General features: G+C 41.1%; 1 protein-coding gene across 7 annotated transcripts in view; it reads left to right on the top strand.

Moving 5' to 3' along the window:
• PHKB (phosphorylase kinase regulatory subunit beta) overlaps positions 1-14,290 on the top strand; it is a 224,043-nt gene that overhangs the window by 103,838 nt on the left and 105,915 nt on the right. For all 7 annotated transcript variants that reach the window (XM_043494809.1, XM_043494810.1, XM_043494811.1 and 4 more), the window contains one exon: positions 2,443-2,506. In XM_043494809.1, the coding sequence (XP_043350744.1) occupies positions 2,443-2,506 (64 nt within the window). The remainder of the gene's footprint in view (positions 1-2,442; positions 2,507-14,290) is intronic.

Here is a 14,290-nt window from a genome sequence, read left to right as displayed (position 1 = left end):
GCCAATTGCTTCTTGTCCTATCCTCAGAGGTTAAGAACAACAATTCTTCTCCTTCCTCCTTGTAACAACCTTATATATACTTAAACTGTTATGTCCCCTCTCGGTCTTCTCTTTTCCAGCATAAACAAACCCAATTTTTTCAGTCTGCCCTCATAGGTCATGTTTTCTAGACCTTTAATCATTTTTGTTGCTTTGTACTTTCTCCAATTTGTCCACATCTTTCCTGAAATGTGGTGCCTGGAATTGGACACAATACTCCAGTTGAGGCCTAATCAGCACAGAGTAGAGCGGAAGAATTACTTCTTATGTCTTGCTTACAACACTCCTGCTAATACATTCCAGAATGATAGCAGCTTTTTTTGCAAGGGCGTTACACTGTTGAATCATATTTATCTTGTGGTCCACTATGACCCCGTCCCCCAATCCCTTTCCGCAGAGCTCCTTCCTAGGCAGTCATTTCCCATTTTGTATGTGTGCAAGTGATTGTTCTTTCCTAAGTGGAATACTTTGCATTTGTCCTTATTGAATTTCATCTGATTTACTTCAGACTATTTCACAGTTTGTCCAGATTATTTTGAATTATAACCCTATCCTCCAAAGCACTTGCAACCCCTCCCAGCCAGGTATTGTTCACAAACTTTATAAATGTACTCTTTTTATGCCATTATCTAAATCACTGATGAAGATATTTGACAGAACTGGACCCAGAACTGATCCCTGTGGGACCCCACTTGTTGTGCCTTTCCAGCATGATTGTGAACCACTGATAACAACTCTTTGGGAACAGTTTTCCAACCAGTTATGCACCCACCTTATAGTAGCTCCATCTAAGTTGTATTTCCCTAGTTTGTTTGAGAAGGTCATGCGAGAGAGTATCAAAAGCTTTACTAAAGTTAAGATATACCACATCTAACCCTTCCCCCCATCTACAAGACTCGTTACCCTGTCAATAATTAATGTAAATCAGAAAAACATTATTTACTTAAGATGAAATTCACCTCTTTCTGCACAAAACCTGAAAAATACATTTTGTGCAGTGAACTAATTATGGCATGGCCAGGACCGGCTTTAGACACTAGCAAACCAAGCCCGTGCTTGGGACGGCACATGTCCGGGGCGGCATTCTGTCCACCCTTTCCTTTGCTTGGGCAGTTGTGCTCTCGGATCTTGGGGTGGCAAAACACCTAGAGCTGGCCCTGGGCATGGCTAATCCAAATGGTCAGGAAATGGGTTCTGCAAATCCAGTAGCAGTCTCCCAGCCTACCCCAGTAGATCCCTGCATCTTGCCCTGTTCAACACTGAAAGACGTTCCCGCCAGTGTTTTACTGTGGGACATAGATGACACAGAGATTCTTACATAGAACTTTCAAACATGGGTGAATTCAACCTCTGACAGCAATTCATATTGATAATTAAAGCACAATTAGGTTTTTGATTGTATGGATATTAAAAGCAACATATCAAATTGATGAGGACTCACTGATATAAAAATACTTCAGATAATTTATTAAATATAACTCATACTAAGATTAAAACAAATGGGATGGAAGTATTCATCCCTATTTTTCATTAAAAAAATGAAATTAGAAATTTTTCTGGCAGTGTTACTCAGCATTATGCTGCTCCCATTGTTCTTTTTCAAAGCTACTGGCTCCTGAGGACTTTTGAAAATCTGGCCACTTCATGTAGGTGCTTAAATGAGACATGAGCTCTTCTGAAAATCAGGCCCTGAGCAACTTTTCACATATGGTTGGCTAACTATATCCATTACATAAAAACTTCAGAATGAACAAAAAATGTGTAAAAAAAAAAAAAATATGGATAATCATTTATCCAAAGATTATAACAACATTGATGTGGGAAATCATGGAGAAAACATTTTGGATAATAAGTTCATAGCATCGATATAGCTCATTTTAGTTTAATGGATATAGCGTACTACACAGTGTATCTCAGTATTTATCCACTAGTTGTGTGAATGAATTGAAGATAATTATAGATGGATGGCTGACATCAGAACTGTGCAGTTTCTTTGGTCTAAAACTGATATGTGGTATTTAACTTTTCATCCAAGTTATTTGAGCAGAGGTTCTTTTTGTCACATTTTCTGTCTCAGAGCTGAGTATACAGAAATTGTGCAGAAAGTAAATCTGCTGTCCTACTAGCAAGGCCTTGAAGCACAGAATGCTAGACGTTCAACAGCAAAATAAAATCAGATGTATTTTTTCCAGATGATCGCTGACTTTTAAAGACAAAGAAAAAACTGAAAAGAAAAATTCTGGAAAATAAATACAACCTATCGCATCATTGTTCATTAGCTTAGTGTTAAAACACAAAATACTAATCAAGAAGAGATTCTTCTTCTGAAAGAAACATCAATTATTGATTTGTTAAATTCCAGGTTTGTAAGGGTAACAAATGTCTTTCTTTTTTCCCCCTTAGCTCTGTTGGGTTAGCAAAAGCAGCCCTAGAAGCAATTAATGGATTCAACCTCTTTGGCAATCAGGTAGTAAAAACATTTGTTTGTTCATTCTATATTTTTAAAAAGTAACAGGTTGTTTTTTAACAAATTTTCACCCCCGATCAATAGATGTGTAAAATTCAAATAACACAGTCAGTTCAATCTCAAAACTGGTACATTAATTTGTTACTTTTTCAGGTACAGAATGATAGCTGAATAAAATCAGATTTGTCCTTACATATAGCAAGTTTTATTTCTCTTTCCAGTTGTGTGTGGTTTTTTAATATTTTTTTGGTTAACTCTGGTTAAAATTGAAATATCTACAACTTTTCTACTTCCCTATCACCTTTGGTCAAGATTTTAAACAACTCATCTTATTTGTGATCTAACTATTGTCATTTGTGTTTTAAATCTCAAGTAGGTTGCACCATCATTTGAATCTTCTCTGTTATCAACCTTGTCCATGGTCTGTCTATTTTGGATTTTTTTTAATTTGGTTTTGGGTTTCTCCCCCACTTACAGATACATTGAATTCCATTAAAATACATAAGCTTTTCATCATACTTCACCTCTGCCAGACATTCCCATTTTTACATTATCAAAAATGATGGATATAGGTCTCTTATTATATTATACCCACAAAAGTCTAGACTCAAAAGAGTATTGTTTCCAAACTTATGACTCTGAAAAGGTGGGTAATGGAGGAAATTTGTCACTGAGCCATTAAACATTGTCAGTCAATGGGGGAAAAGGGAGTTGTGGCTGTACAAAACTAAAGAAGAGGTGGATGGTTCCATACATGCAGAAATAACCAAATTGCAAGGCAAAGCACTCTGGGAGAGGATTGTCCATAAGTGACTTTTGGCAAAAAAGTGAGTGCAGCAGCAGAGCTGTGAGTTTAAAATGTTTTAAACTTGCTCCCATGTTGCATTTTTTCAAGTGTTAATTCTTTCAGTTCTCAGGCAGTATTTGTCTTTCTAGAATACCCATATGCCTTCATTTCTGAAAAGAGAATATTAATAGATGTAATGTTATATTTTTGTGAATTCCCTTTTAGTGTTGAAAATCATCCAAAACTTGATTTTGAAACTATTAATTTTTTCTTTCTTTAGCCACTAAATTAAACCTGCTACTGTTAAACAGTAGTTCATGGAAAGTGTGATCTTGAATGGTTAAATCATTTTATAATGGGACCATATGTACTTGAAGTAGCACTGATCTAATTAAAAGTCAGAGGCTGGAGAAATATATCCAAATACGCTGAGAGGATTGTCCCAGCTGTACACTGAATGAAAACATCAAAAAGTTAAGGACTGACTGAGCCCTGGGAATCTTATTCCAAAAATTTATTCTTCATGGTTTAAAAGGGTGGGCACTTTTTAAAAAAAAAATAAATAAATAAGTACTGGCACTTTTCTGTTACCTCAAAAGTCAGAGACAGAGTGGCAATCCTTGCCTATTTCAAAGCTTAAAATCCTGCTTTAAGATACAGCTACACTTGATCCCATGGTGAACCCAGTGTGGGAGTTGGGAAGGAAATTTACACAGTTACCAAAGAAAAGTTTTGGTCTTTAAAGTTTTTCTTAATATTGTCTTAACTGAAGATCAGGGAGACTTGAACATTTTTTTTGTAAGTCACCTTTATTTAGACTTGCAAACCCAGTGCTGAGACATGTACTGACGTAATGCTTTCCAAATGAGCTAGTGGGTTATTTATTCATTATTACTACTATTTTCTTATTTGTATTACTCTAGTGCCTGGGAGCCAGAGTCATAGAGTAGGATTCCATTGCAAGGCGCTGTACAAACACAGAACAAAAAGACAGTCCCTACCCCCAAATGATTACAATCTAAATGTAAGACGAGAGAACAGGAGGATACGGACAGATGGGAGTACATGAAACCAATGACTATATTGTCTACATAGACAAGACAGACACCGGTGGGAAAATTGATACAACACAGAAGCCAAGTGAACCATGTGATGATAGCAAACATATTACAGAAAAAGCTGTGTTATCCAGCCCTTACCAGCTGGAAAGCTCTATAAACTAGCATTTATAATCTTCATAGAAAGTACGGTTTATAGTCCAGATGGCGGGGGCCAGCAGGCTCCCTACATGGCTCCGGAAGTGGCGACAGGTCCCTGCTGCTCTGAGGTGAAGGAACAGCCATGTGGGGTTTGGAGTGTGGAGAGTGGGTGTGCATAGGGTGGGGTAGGGCATGGGGGTGGTGCAGGGCGCGGGCTCTGGGAGGGAGGGAGGGTGCGGGGCTGAGGGTTGGAGCATGAGCGGGAGGTGCCAGATCCAGGGGATGCTCACCTCGAGTGGCTCCCCACAAGCAGCGACCAGTCCTTGCAGCCCGTAGGTGGAAGCACAGCTAAGCGTCTCTGAGCACACTGCCTTCACCCCAGTTTTGGCTCCACAACTCCCATTGACCGGGAACTGTGGCCAATGGGAGTTGCGGGGACGGTGCCTGTGAACAGGGGAAGCATGCGCAGAGCTGCCTAGCTGCGCCACCGCCTGGGGGCCGCAAGGACTTGTCGCTGCTTGTGGGGAGTGGCTCGAGGTGAGCACCCCCCCACATCTGGTGCCCCACACCCTCCCTCCCCCGCACCCCACCACACCCAAACTCACTCCCTCTTAGTTAACTGGAATTTTTCACTTATTGGCACTTCCCATTCCCCAAAATGCCGGATAAAAAAGCTTTTGCTGAAGTTCCACAATTTTGTGGGGAATTGGAGGGATGAGCAGGGGAGGAGAGGGTAGGAGTGGCAGGTGTGGATTAAAGCTGAGCTGAAGGGCCTGAGGAGGGAGGGGGAGAGTTGGCGCAAACAGCCAATTGGCTCAGGGCAAAGAAAGTCAGAACATTCCGTAGTGTCCCCAGAGTCTGTGTGGGTCTTGCCTGCACAGTTCTTAGTCTGGAGGGGTGGCCCCAGTTGGGCCCTACATTCTACACCCCTGTTTCTGCTTTGGCTGTTCGTCTTCCAACTGGCTGGAGTTATAGCACAGATCTAATGTTAGTATGGCACTGTGTAAGCTGGCATGGCCATTCCTCCAGTTCCGCCTCTGAGGGAGGCCAGCCCTCCTCCCAGTTTGGTCTGCTAGAGTCTTTTCCAAGCAAAGAATAAAGAAGGGAATTAGCTGTTCTCAAGGGGCCCCGCCCTTGAAGCAGGGCAGGACTGTAAAAAGTCTGGGCTCTTGCCTGCAACCAGGCAGAGTGGTAGCAGTCTATTCACCCCACCGTTAAATAGGACTCCAGCAGGGGTGGTGAGCGCCAAGCACAGTCTATGGGGCTCCAGTAGGGGTGCCTGAGGACTGCAGGTTGTCTGGCCGTAGGAGGGGTAGTCCTGCCACCCCAGCAGTGCAGTGGCAGGGGGACACAGGCCCGCCCAACTCCACCACATCCCAGCCCAGGGCCCTAACAGCGGCTGAGTGGTCCAGCAATGCGGGAATCTGCCCACAACACACGGACCTTGTTTCAGGCCAGCTCCCAACCAGACTGTTGCCTGGTTCCCCTGGGCTGCTTCCTACTTCTCCCCCTTGGGCGTACCTGTGTCCATGGGTCGTCGTCAGTCTCTCCGTGATACACTGCTAAGGGTATCGGTAGCAGCTCCTCAGCGTCTCTCTGGAAGCTCAGGCTGGTTCCCAGGGCAGAAGTGGTTCTCCTTGGCGTCCCTCTCCAGCAGTGGGAAAGAAACATCTGTCTTCTTCGGCAGCTGCCTCTCAACTGAGCTGCTGGGCTGGCCTTTTATATTTCCGCTTCCGGTCCCACCCCTCTGCTTCCAGTGTATGTGTTGTGGTCCTCCTGGCTCCACCCACCAGGCAGTTCACATTGTTCCCTCCGCTTCCACCTCTCAGGGGGGCACGCCTCCTCGCTACTAACTGAAAAACAGGAGACCAGGATTCCCATTCTAAATTCTGTTCCTTATTGTTTGTATTATTTTTTTGAGTAAACCCGTTCAATTATTTGTTCCTCAGTTTCCCCATCTGTAAAATTGGGGATAGTAATACGTACCTCACAGATGTATTATGAGGCATAATTAAAATTGTAAAGAATTTTCAGGTACTTAGGTGAAAGGTGCAATGTAAGTACCAAGTACTATTCTTCTTCTTACTAGAAGTACTTTAACTAGACAGTTTCTATAAAAAAAAAAATGAACTGTGCTTAATGTAGAATTTTGTCTGCTTATTTTACTGAAAGACAATATAGTACAAAAATGTAGATTATAGAGAGGCGTATGTGGCAAAACAAAATATTCAGGTTTTGTTTGATTTTTTTTAATTTCATACAATCAGTTTCAAAAGTCTGCTGCAGATTCCATTCTACACTGTAAGATTTTATAATTCTCTTTTAAGGATGCAGAGTATCACTTGGTAACTGTAGGTTTTTGTAAGTACGCAGGCTTCTAGAGCTGAGTCTTGCACCACTAAAATCAATGCAGGTTTTGCCACTGACATCAGTTGTGCATGGACAGACTCTTAACTTCACCTGTGGTAATTCCCGCTGAAGTGTAACCTTACAAGAAAATCAATGTTTGAAAATATGGAAATTCACAATTACACTACTCAATCTATTTTTAATTCTTCCCCCCAGATCTCTCTCTTCTTCCTTAGCAATCTGAACCTCTCATCCTTCCTTCCTTAGTTCTTTTTCTAGCATAAATTATTTTTGGATCAAAGACATTTTCTAAGACTTTTTTTAAGTTAACAGCTAGTGGCTTAGATTTTGAATAGTCACTGTATTTGTGCAGCTTACTGAATATCCAAAATGTTCACTGCAGAATATTGCTTTATAAATGGTATAATCTCTCCACTGTAAACATGCTAGCTCTGTATCGCATACATACTTCAACCAGTGGTTAACAAGTGCAGTCAAAGGGCTCAATCTTTCATGGTGCTGAACACACTCAACAGTTTGTATCATTGGGTCCTAGTGAGGAGAAGTGAATGATTATTATAAGCGTGCCTTTTATCTCATCCAGAATGACTAAAGTAGTCTTGCCACTCTCCCCTTCCTTTCCCTCCACCCCCAGCAGTGTGTGAATGCCAGAGTTGGCACAACCACTTTGTGACTAAGTAAATATTCTGATTTTTTTTACTGACTAATAAGATGAATAACTTTTTATGAGTGGAAAAAGGTAGCTTGTGGTGTTCTTCAAGTGCTGATCTCTGTGTATTTCTTATGTGGGTGCACATGTGCACCATGCACCAGAGTTCGGAGATTTAGTAGATAATAGTATCCATTGTCAACACCTATGCAGTTGTTCTCCTCATGCTCCAAACCAAGGATATAAAGGGCAATGCAGATCCTCCTTACTACTGCATGGCCTGAGTTGTAATCCTCTGTATCCACAGATTTCTCCATGCTTCCTTTCTCTTAATAAACCTGTAAATATATTGTAAATAGTTTTAGTATTTTAGTATAGTTAAAGCTTTAGTTTTAGCATAGTTAGTATAACTTAGTTTTCTCCCTGCCTCAGGGAGTCTCTCTCCAAGACACTGACTACTCTGAGTCCCAGGGTTTAAGAACTGCATTTCCTACCCCCACTTCTTCTCCATGAGCAATGAGCACCAATGCTGCCTCTGTTTTCTGGGTGAGGCATATATCTCAGTTAAGCACAGCATTTGCCACTTGTTTCTCCCTCAGATCCACAAGGCTCGTGAGCTCCAGCTGAAAAAACATCTGGCTATGAGACCTCCGTTTGATCTGGGTTAGGGAGACCCCCTTGTATGTCAGTCTCAACTGATGAAGAGTACTCCTCCAAGCAAATGCTCAGGAACAAAAGTCAGAGCCGCTAAGCCCATAGAGTCATCATCCAGGGCTTCTCATGACACTGAGGGGCACTCTCACAAGCATAAGGCCATATCTCCTTCCAGATCTGCTTCCAGAAGAGATCACTCCCTTAGTCCCTCCAAGTCAAGTGAATCTTCATAGGTGGAGCCTAAGGAATTAGACTCACTTAAATCCTTTGGCTATGAGGGGAAGGTGCAAAGGAAAAAGGCTCTGCCAGTACTGTTGTTGTGTCTGATTTCTAAGCCAAAGGATCGGCACTTGCTGACAACATCTAAGAGTTCACTTGTAGACTCTTCGACAGTACTGGCCCTTCCTTATAATGAACTACCATCCATGATGACTGTGGATGCTCTGGATCCATCAGTCCCAACTACTGGAACACCCCAGACTGACAGACTAAAACTTACACCTTGTCAGAGGATATCTTCACCCTTCCTTAGCCTCAGTCTCCTTTTCCTTCGGATCTGACCTTCCTTTGAGATATTGGCACACCAAAGGAGGAAGTTACTTCCAGGAGATGTGACTATTCCCCTCCTTTCACACATTGGTGCTGATGGCTCTACTGGTGGAACAGAAACCAGCACTCTCTTTGGAGGCTCCAGGTGATTAATCATCCCCACATAATGAGGTAAGTCCAGACAGAGATTTGCAAAGATCTGGGGTCTGTCCCCCACCCAGATATGACTACCTAAGGGAAGAGTGCTACCCAATGCAGTGGGGTCCCCCTCAATTGATTGACCCTTCCTACTTGGCCCTATTGGTGTCCATGGGACCCCTACGGTAGACATCCTGGATCAGTCCACCGTACCTCTTCTGTGTGACTCCTACCAGCTCCATTGGAGCATGAGGAAGAAGGGATTGATCTGGATCCACATGTACCTACATGTGCTTTGTCTTTCTCACAAGAGTAGGCAGTTGCCCCATCTTTGCCATCCATATCTGACAACCCCAGTCAATATCAGGAGCCTCTGTAGAGAATGGCGAATGACCTCCACATTCCACTAGAGGAGGTCTAGGATACCCAATATCACCTCCTTGACATTTTACAATCTTTTGGTCCCCCCAGTAGGTTGGTCCTCCTTGTAAATGATGCCATCATGGAACCAGCTAGGATGGTGTATCACACTCCAATCTCCTGCACCCCGACTGTGCTGAGAGACACATTTGTACCAGCCAAAGAAGCTGAGTTCCTCTTTACACATACAGGACCCAACTTCCTGTTGGCATAAGCAGCCACTGAAAGTTCTAGATTACAACATTCTAAGGCTACACTGATGGATAAGGACTAAGAACAACTTGATCTTTTGAGGAGTGGAAGATATTTTCCTCTACAAGTCTTCAGTTCCCTATTGCTAACTACCAAGCTTTGTTAGGAAAATTATTTGAGGATCTGGGGCTTTAAAGACAAATTATTCCAAGAGGACAGAGCCCAACAACAGTTAGATTCTGGAAGGATCTAGTTGGGACCTTCCCACCAGTGGTGAAATCTGCTCCACAGTAGGACCACACCATTGTACTGTCGGTACTTACCAGACCACCATTTCGACCACTGTCCACATGTTCTATGTGTTACCATTCCATGAAGGTCACCTTTTTAGTTGCCATCACTTGGACTAGAAGGGTGAGTGAGCTGAGAGCTTTCATTACTGACCCATAATATACTATGTCTTTTATGAAAAAACATTTCACTTTGCCTTAACCCAGTATTTGTCCCTAAAGTAATTTCTAAGTTTCACATCAGTCAATCACAGGACAGAGCCAAAAGTGCTCTGGATCCATCAGTCCCAACTACTGGAACACCCCAAACTGACAGACTAAAACTTACACCTTGTCAGAGGTGTCAAAGGACACAGCCAATTAGAAAATTAGCAAGATCCTTTGTGAGTATAGTTGAATGGTTGCGAGGACAATCATCTGCTCAGAGACTCTAAGTGTATCTCTGGCTGCATCATTCTGTATTACCAATTGGTAAGTATTCCTTCCCTGGATCGGGTGACATCCTTTTCCACTAGGGCCAATGAATCTCGACAGCATCTTTTAGAGAGGTGTTTATACTGGATATCTGTACTGTGGCTACCTCAAACCATATGTTCATGAAGCGTTAAACATTAGGTCAAGCCCTTTCTGCAAAAGCAACTTTTAGGACTGCAATACTACAAATATCTATACCAACTGCATCATTGTACCCTCTTTTAATCACGCACACATGGAATAACATTGAGACCTGCACTCGAAGAAGAAATGGAGGTTAGTTACCTGTAACTGGAGGGTCTTTGAGATGTGTGGTCCTTATCTGTTTCCACTACATGCCTGCCTTCCCCTCAGCTTCAGATCTTACTTGATTTGCGGTAAGAAGAGGAGCTGGAGAGGCATTGGTCCGCACTGCCCCTTATACCTTTGGTTCAGAGCATGAGGAGAACAACTGCGCATATGTGAACTAACGGACACTACTTTCTAAAAATCTCTGAACTCAGGTGCATGGTGAGCATGCATGCTCACATGTGGAATATAGATAGGGACCACACGTGTGAAAACCTCCAGTTAAAGGTAAGGAACCTCCATTTTCTTATTTGCGTAGGGAATTACTCTGAATATAGGAGCAAAGTTGAGGTAGTTTAAGTACCATAAATAAATGTTTGTCCTTTTAAATGTTTGGATTTCTTGTAAATTTAACTCTGGATTTCCTGGGTTTTTAAGGGTTGTATTTTCCCCAACTACAACATTCTTGTAAGGCTTTTTACCCTTAGGCTGTTGGTACGTACTGTCAGCCTTAACTTTGCTCCAAAGAAGTTTTTGTCTGGAATTTCCTTAGTTTTTTAAAATTGCCTCTGAATGTGAGGTTTGCAAGAGGGGAACCCTATACCTAAGATCTACAGGAAGAGAACTCCTGTTAGGCAGAATTTTGGGAGTACAATCTATAGAAGTATGGCTTTGTCTGTGTAAGTATATTAACAGCCAGCAAGCATTATAATGAGCCCGTTACCCTCATTCTCTACAAGATTTCAGTGGCTCATTGATGCCCACAACCCTTCTGTACAATGAATCTTAGTGGGCTCATGCCCATTGCCCTTAGGTAAACCTTAGGAGTCTCTTCATTCATTCATTGGAGGCCTATACACACACCATGCAAGTCTTGGAAGGATTGTCAGGGATGTCAGCTCATCTCCCAGAGGCCTTAGACTCATGGGGAAAGAGTATAGTGTCTTTATGGAGAAGGTAGGTTGGGACTCCAAGTAATTTCCTAAGGATTCTGGGGTTTGGGAAGAGGCTGATAGACCCTCACGTGACCTCACAAGAGGAGGCAGCTGGGGTCCACTTAAACTGTAGCCCCACATAAGGAGACTTTCTGAGACACACCCACAAGCCTCCTTTCATCCCCCAAAAGCCAAAATACAATCAATAGTCACCTGACAAGTGTAAATAGCTAAAATCAGTTCTAGATTGTCAGCCTAAAAAAAAAGGAGTGGGTGTTTGTCCCCTACAGAATGTTGTAGAGCTTAAATGGAATAACAGTCTTCTAAGGGAAGAAGAAATCAAATTTTTTTTTTGTTGATGAAATGTTTTTTCCAGTGCTGGTTTTGAATGAGTTTGTGTATTTACACAGTTGAATCTCATATCCTAACATAAACTTTTCCATGAATAATGAAGGCCAAATAATGAATGTTTAAATAAACAAAAACCCTTCAAATAAAAACAGCTAAATCTAGAAGCAGTGAAGGGCATAGAATTTCTTATCAGATATAATGCCATTTCTTAATTGTTATGGTTAGTGCCTAGATATGATGGTGATGGATGTGTTAGAAGTACTTGGAGATGAAGCAAAAAGCTGGGGAGGGGGTGGGAGTGGGGGTGGGGTTTGTTTTTGTTTTTTTACCAAGTAGATAAACACATCTTTCTGTTACAGAGACTCTTCATACTCTCATGAGATTTGTTTTAATCTTTAAACTTCATCATGTAATGTCATACCCAACAAGTGACAACTACACCTCTTTTTATATAAATCTCCTCTCCATGCAAGTATGCATGTACATGTAAATTTCCCCATACATTGATTTTTTTAATTAGGATATTTTTTATTTCCTGAAGCCTTTCACACCATCCACAGTTTAAGTGCAGAATCTTTCTGGAAGGGCTGGGTGGCTTCATGTTTTCAGGCATCCTTCAGTCTGGTGGTATTAGTATAGTTTCAAGTACAGGCAGGTTCCTCTCAAGATGCTCAGCAGGACTTCTCAAAGAGACTGGAACACAGTTGGAAATGAAATATAGAAGCTGTCTCTTCTTGTGCTTGACTTGATTTAAGAAATATCTGCAAAGATATTGGTTATTTCCCAGATTAAAAAATCATATAAAGCCAAGACACTGGTGTTCTAAAGAGCATTATCCTGTCTATTATGCATGTATATGAAGGATTTTCTTCATTTTAAATAATTAGTCTATCAGAGCTTTTAGTTTTTAAAAACAAAATGAATGCTTGAGACTGATTTCTCTTTCAGTTAAATGAGTAGTTTTGCTAGTACAACTCTCTATTCAGTTCTGTTCAGCTTGGCTTGCATGTACTTATTAAAAGGATAGTTAGGTTAAAAAATCACAATTGTCTTTTCAGATTCTTTTTTGACCTATTTTTTTTTTTTGACCATCAGTATGTTTTTAATTTTTCTTCCAATTTTGCAGTTTGAGTTAATGTTTAGTTTCTTGCTAACAGAGCACTTTGGGTAGATAGCAAAGTTGTTGCTCCTGTGCTGCAATTCAACATGCTATTTCATAGAGAAGATCAACTGCTACAATGTGTATTTTGAGATCATAGGCCAGAGCTCCAGTTGGCTATATACATGGATATAAATTTGTGTTTACCCATTGAAGTCAATAGAGCTACACTGATTTACACCGGCTTAGCATCTGGATCATGAGGCAAATGTGTTCTGTATTGTTTTAATTAATGGATTACACCAGTGTTTATTAAGGTTGCACCTTTTTGACCACGGCTCACCAAAAGATAGCATGGGTAAACCTGCAGCAAGCCTATTTTCACCAAAAGAAGTTTGACAGGATCCTTTCCCCCCCTCCCTCATTTCCATTCCTCCTCCCGCATAGGACGCAACAGCACTTTCATTTGTCAAGAAAAGGTTGACCATAACAGCCATCCTTTTCTCCTGCATGGGGAGAGGATCAACAGTAGTGTCTCCTTCTATCAGCCATCCTTTGTTATTGATCACATTATATGGTATGATGGAGCAGGGAGACCCTTGTGTGAGTCATGTTTACAAGTTTGTATCCCATTGGTGCTTAAGATGCAAAACACTGGTAGGAGTGTTTCTAGAACCAATTATCTACATTGTTGTGGTTTTTGTTGTTGTTTTTGTTTTTGTTTTGATTTTTGGGGAAAGGGGAAAAGAGACAAGGAGACAGACATTTTAAAATCTCTTTTAAAAAAAAATAAAACCTAAATGTGAGGATTAAAAAATGGGATATTTTCTCTTTAATATTTTCAAAATATTCATATTGAGAAGCTTTTTCATCTTCCTTCTGGAAATGATCCTAGTGATCATATGTCTGGTATTCTTGTAAAGCATGTTACGGCTTTTACTTCCTTTATCCAAGATAGAGAACAACAATGTTCCACTGAGATGAAAATAGGTAGCAAACTTTGTGAAAAAGTTATTTACAAGGCTAAACTGTCAGTTTGTATGACAATACTAAGCAAGGACAATGATAAACTCTTATCGTATTACTACAGCTAATAGGTTTGTATAATAACAAAATCAAGTAATTGTCTTTCCATCCCCTTATCAAAGGAAAAAGATTTTTGAAACATGGCTTGAAAGCAATGTGAAGGAAGAGGACACTGCATATTCTAAAACATCCTCTTTTGCAGAGAACTGCTGCATATTCTAACTTTGTTTTGGCAGCCCTCTCCAGAAGGATGACCATGAAATGGCTAACAGTCCTGGAACCCAAAAAATGTTTTAAAATTTACAATGCATGATAAGTAGCTTCTAAAAATCTCATCTTAGAATGTTGGTAGTATCTGTTGAA

The sequence above is a fragment of the Dermochelys coriacea genome, chromosome 12 (assembly GCF_009764565.3).
Source record: "Dermochelys coriacea isolate rDerCor1 chromosome 12, rDerCor1.pri.v4, whole genome shotgun sequence".
In the NCBI taxonomy this organism is placed as follows: Eukaryota; Metazoa; Chordata; order Testudines; family Dermochelyidae; genus Dermochelys; species Dermochelys coriacea.
Note: the sequence above shows the minus strand (reverse complement) of the source record. Positions and strands in the feature narration are given on the sequence as shown.